This window comes from Empidonax traillii, unplaced genomic scaffold, assembly GCF_003031625.1.
Source record: "Empidonax traillii isolate 1590-97213 ecotype Southwest subspecies unplaced genomic scaffold, ASM303162v1 scaffold6491:size5993, whole genome shotgun sequence".
NCBI classification, from domain to species: domain Eukaryota; kingdom Metazoa; phylum Chordata; class Aves; order Passeriformes; family Tyrannidae; genus Empidonax; species Empidonax traillii.
In genome coordinates, this window is record NW_020961684.1 from 4,376 (window position 1) to 5,993 (window position 1,618).

Sequence of the window (1,618 nt, forward strand, 5' to 3'; positions counted from 1 at the left end):
GTTACCTGTCCCACAGGTGGTTTGGGGGGGTTACCTGTCCCACGGGTGGTGCTGGGCAGGTGCAGCCCAGTCAAATTCGGTCCCTGCCCCACCCATGGCTGGGACCGGCCACCGGCTGCCACAGCAATCTCCGTGCCTACGAGCCCCAGGTCCCCTCCCGTGGGACCTGGGGGGTGAATCCCACTGGGACATGAGGTCAGGGAATGTTTGGGGCTGGGAAGGACTCCCCAACCAGGTGACTGTCCCCCCAGCCAGGTGCTGGAGTTCACCGGTTCCCCCACACCTGGGGACACAACCAGTGTCCCAGGTGCCACCTCCACACCTGGGACTGGACAGCCCTGTCCAGCAGGAACATTCCCAGTATCCTTGGTTCACCTGAGGCCGTTCCCCCCGTGCTGTGGGTGTCCCTGAGCTGTCCCCGCTGTCCCCACAGGTGACACGTCCCCGCGGGCGCAGAGCTCGTGGCTGAAGCTCGTGCACATCAACGCCACGGCCCGGCTGGAGGCCCCGGGGTACCAGGGGCCCTTCCTGCCCCCTGAGGCGCTGGGGGAACACGGGGATGGGGACAAGGATAAGGACAAGGACAAGGCCACCCCCCTGCAGCGGGGGCTGCGGGAGGCGCTGCGGGGGGCTCTGGGTGGCCGCGACCTCGGGCGCTACGACGTGCACACGGTGTTCGGGTGGGACATCGGTGAGTGTCCCCTGTGCCACCTGTCACCTGTCCTGGGCACCCCCTGGCACCCCCAGCCCTGTCACCTTCCCCTGTCACCTTCCCCAGGCACTTCCAGGTACCCCTGGGTATTGTAGGCCTGTTGCCTTCACCTCTGCACCCCCAACCCTGTCACCTCCCCCGGGGGCTCCTCACACCCACAGCCCTGTCACCTCCCCTGGGCACCCCCACGTGCTCCCAGGTATCCCCAGCCCTCTCACTCCCCTGTCACCTTCCCCTGCTGTCCCCCAGCCGTGTCACCCCCGTGTCACCCCCCGCAGCCCAGTCAAATTCGGTCCCTGTCCCCCCCGTGTCGGGGACCGGCCACCGGCTGCCACAGCAACCTCCATGCTCCAAGTGCCCCCTGTCCCGTCCCGTGGGGCAGGGGGACGGATCCCCACGGACACATCCCTGCCCAGCATGGGGGTCAGAGAGAGCCCCTGGGTGGCTCTGAGTCCCCGTGTCCCCTGTGTCCCCACAGATGCCGAGGTGGTGCTGGACAGAGACAACAAACCGCTGCCCGTGGGGGACTTCACTGCCCCCCACCTGTCCCACTCCGAGGGGACAAAGCCACTGCCCCCAGGGGCCAAGAGGTGGGCAGGGGACAGGAGGGGACAAAGCCACTGCCACTGGGGACCAGGAGGTGGGGAGGGGACAAAGCTACTGTCCCCAGGGGCCAGGAGGTGGGTCGGAAACAGAAAGGGGACAGTGCGGGGACAAGGAGCAGGGCAGGGGGAAGAAGAAGGGGACAAGAGGGGACAAAGGCACTGCCCCCGGGGACCAGGAGGTGAATGAGGGTTGGGGGATTACTGGAGGTGGGGACAAGTGGGGGACAGGAAGGGAAGGAGGGGTACAAGGAGGGGCACAGGAAGGCGACAGTGGGGGAGAAGAGGTGACAGGAGGGGGACA

At 67.2% G+C, this 1,618-nt stretch overlaps 1 protein-coding gene and 2 non-coding genes across 3 annotated transcripts in view; all 3 read left to right on the plus strand.

Moving 5' to 3' along the window:
- The window catches only part of LOC114073453 (FAST kinase domain-containing protein 4-like), a gene marked incomplete at both ends in the record, with an annotated part of 5,724 nt that extends 4,372 nt beyond the window's left edge, over window positions 1-1,352 (plus strand). Inside the window, 3 exons of the mRNA XM_027911208.1 lie at window positions 60-159; window positions 413-691; window positions 1,191-1,352. Of these exons, the coding sequence (XP_027767009.1) occupies window positions 60-159; window positions 413-691; window positions 1,191-1,352 (541 nt within the window). The remainder of the gene's footprint in view (window positions 1-59; window positions 160-412; window positions 692-1,190) is intronic.
- On the plus strand, window positions 61-194 carry LOC114073454. The gene has a single exon (XR_003574326.1). It is a non-coding gene; the product is annotated as a small nucleolar RNA SNORA5 (small nucleolar RNA).
- On the plus strand, window positions 986-1,118 carry LOC114073455. The gene has a single exon (XR_003574327.1). It is a non-coding gene; the product is annotated as a small nucleolar RNA SNORA5 (small nucleolar RNA).
- Window positions 1,353-1,618: the final 266 nt, after the last annotated feature.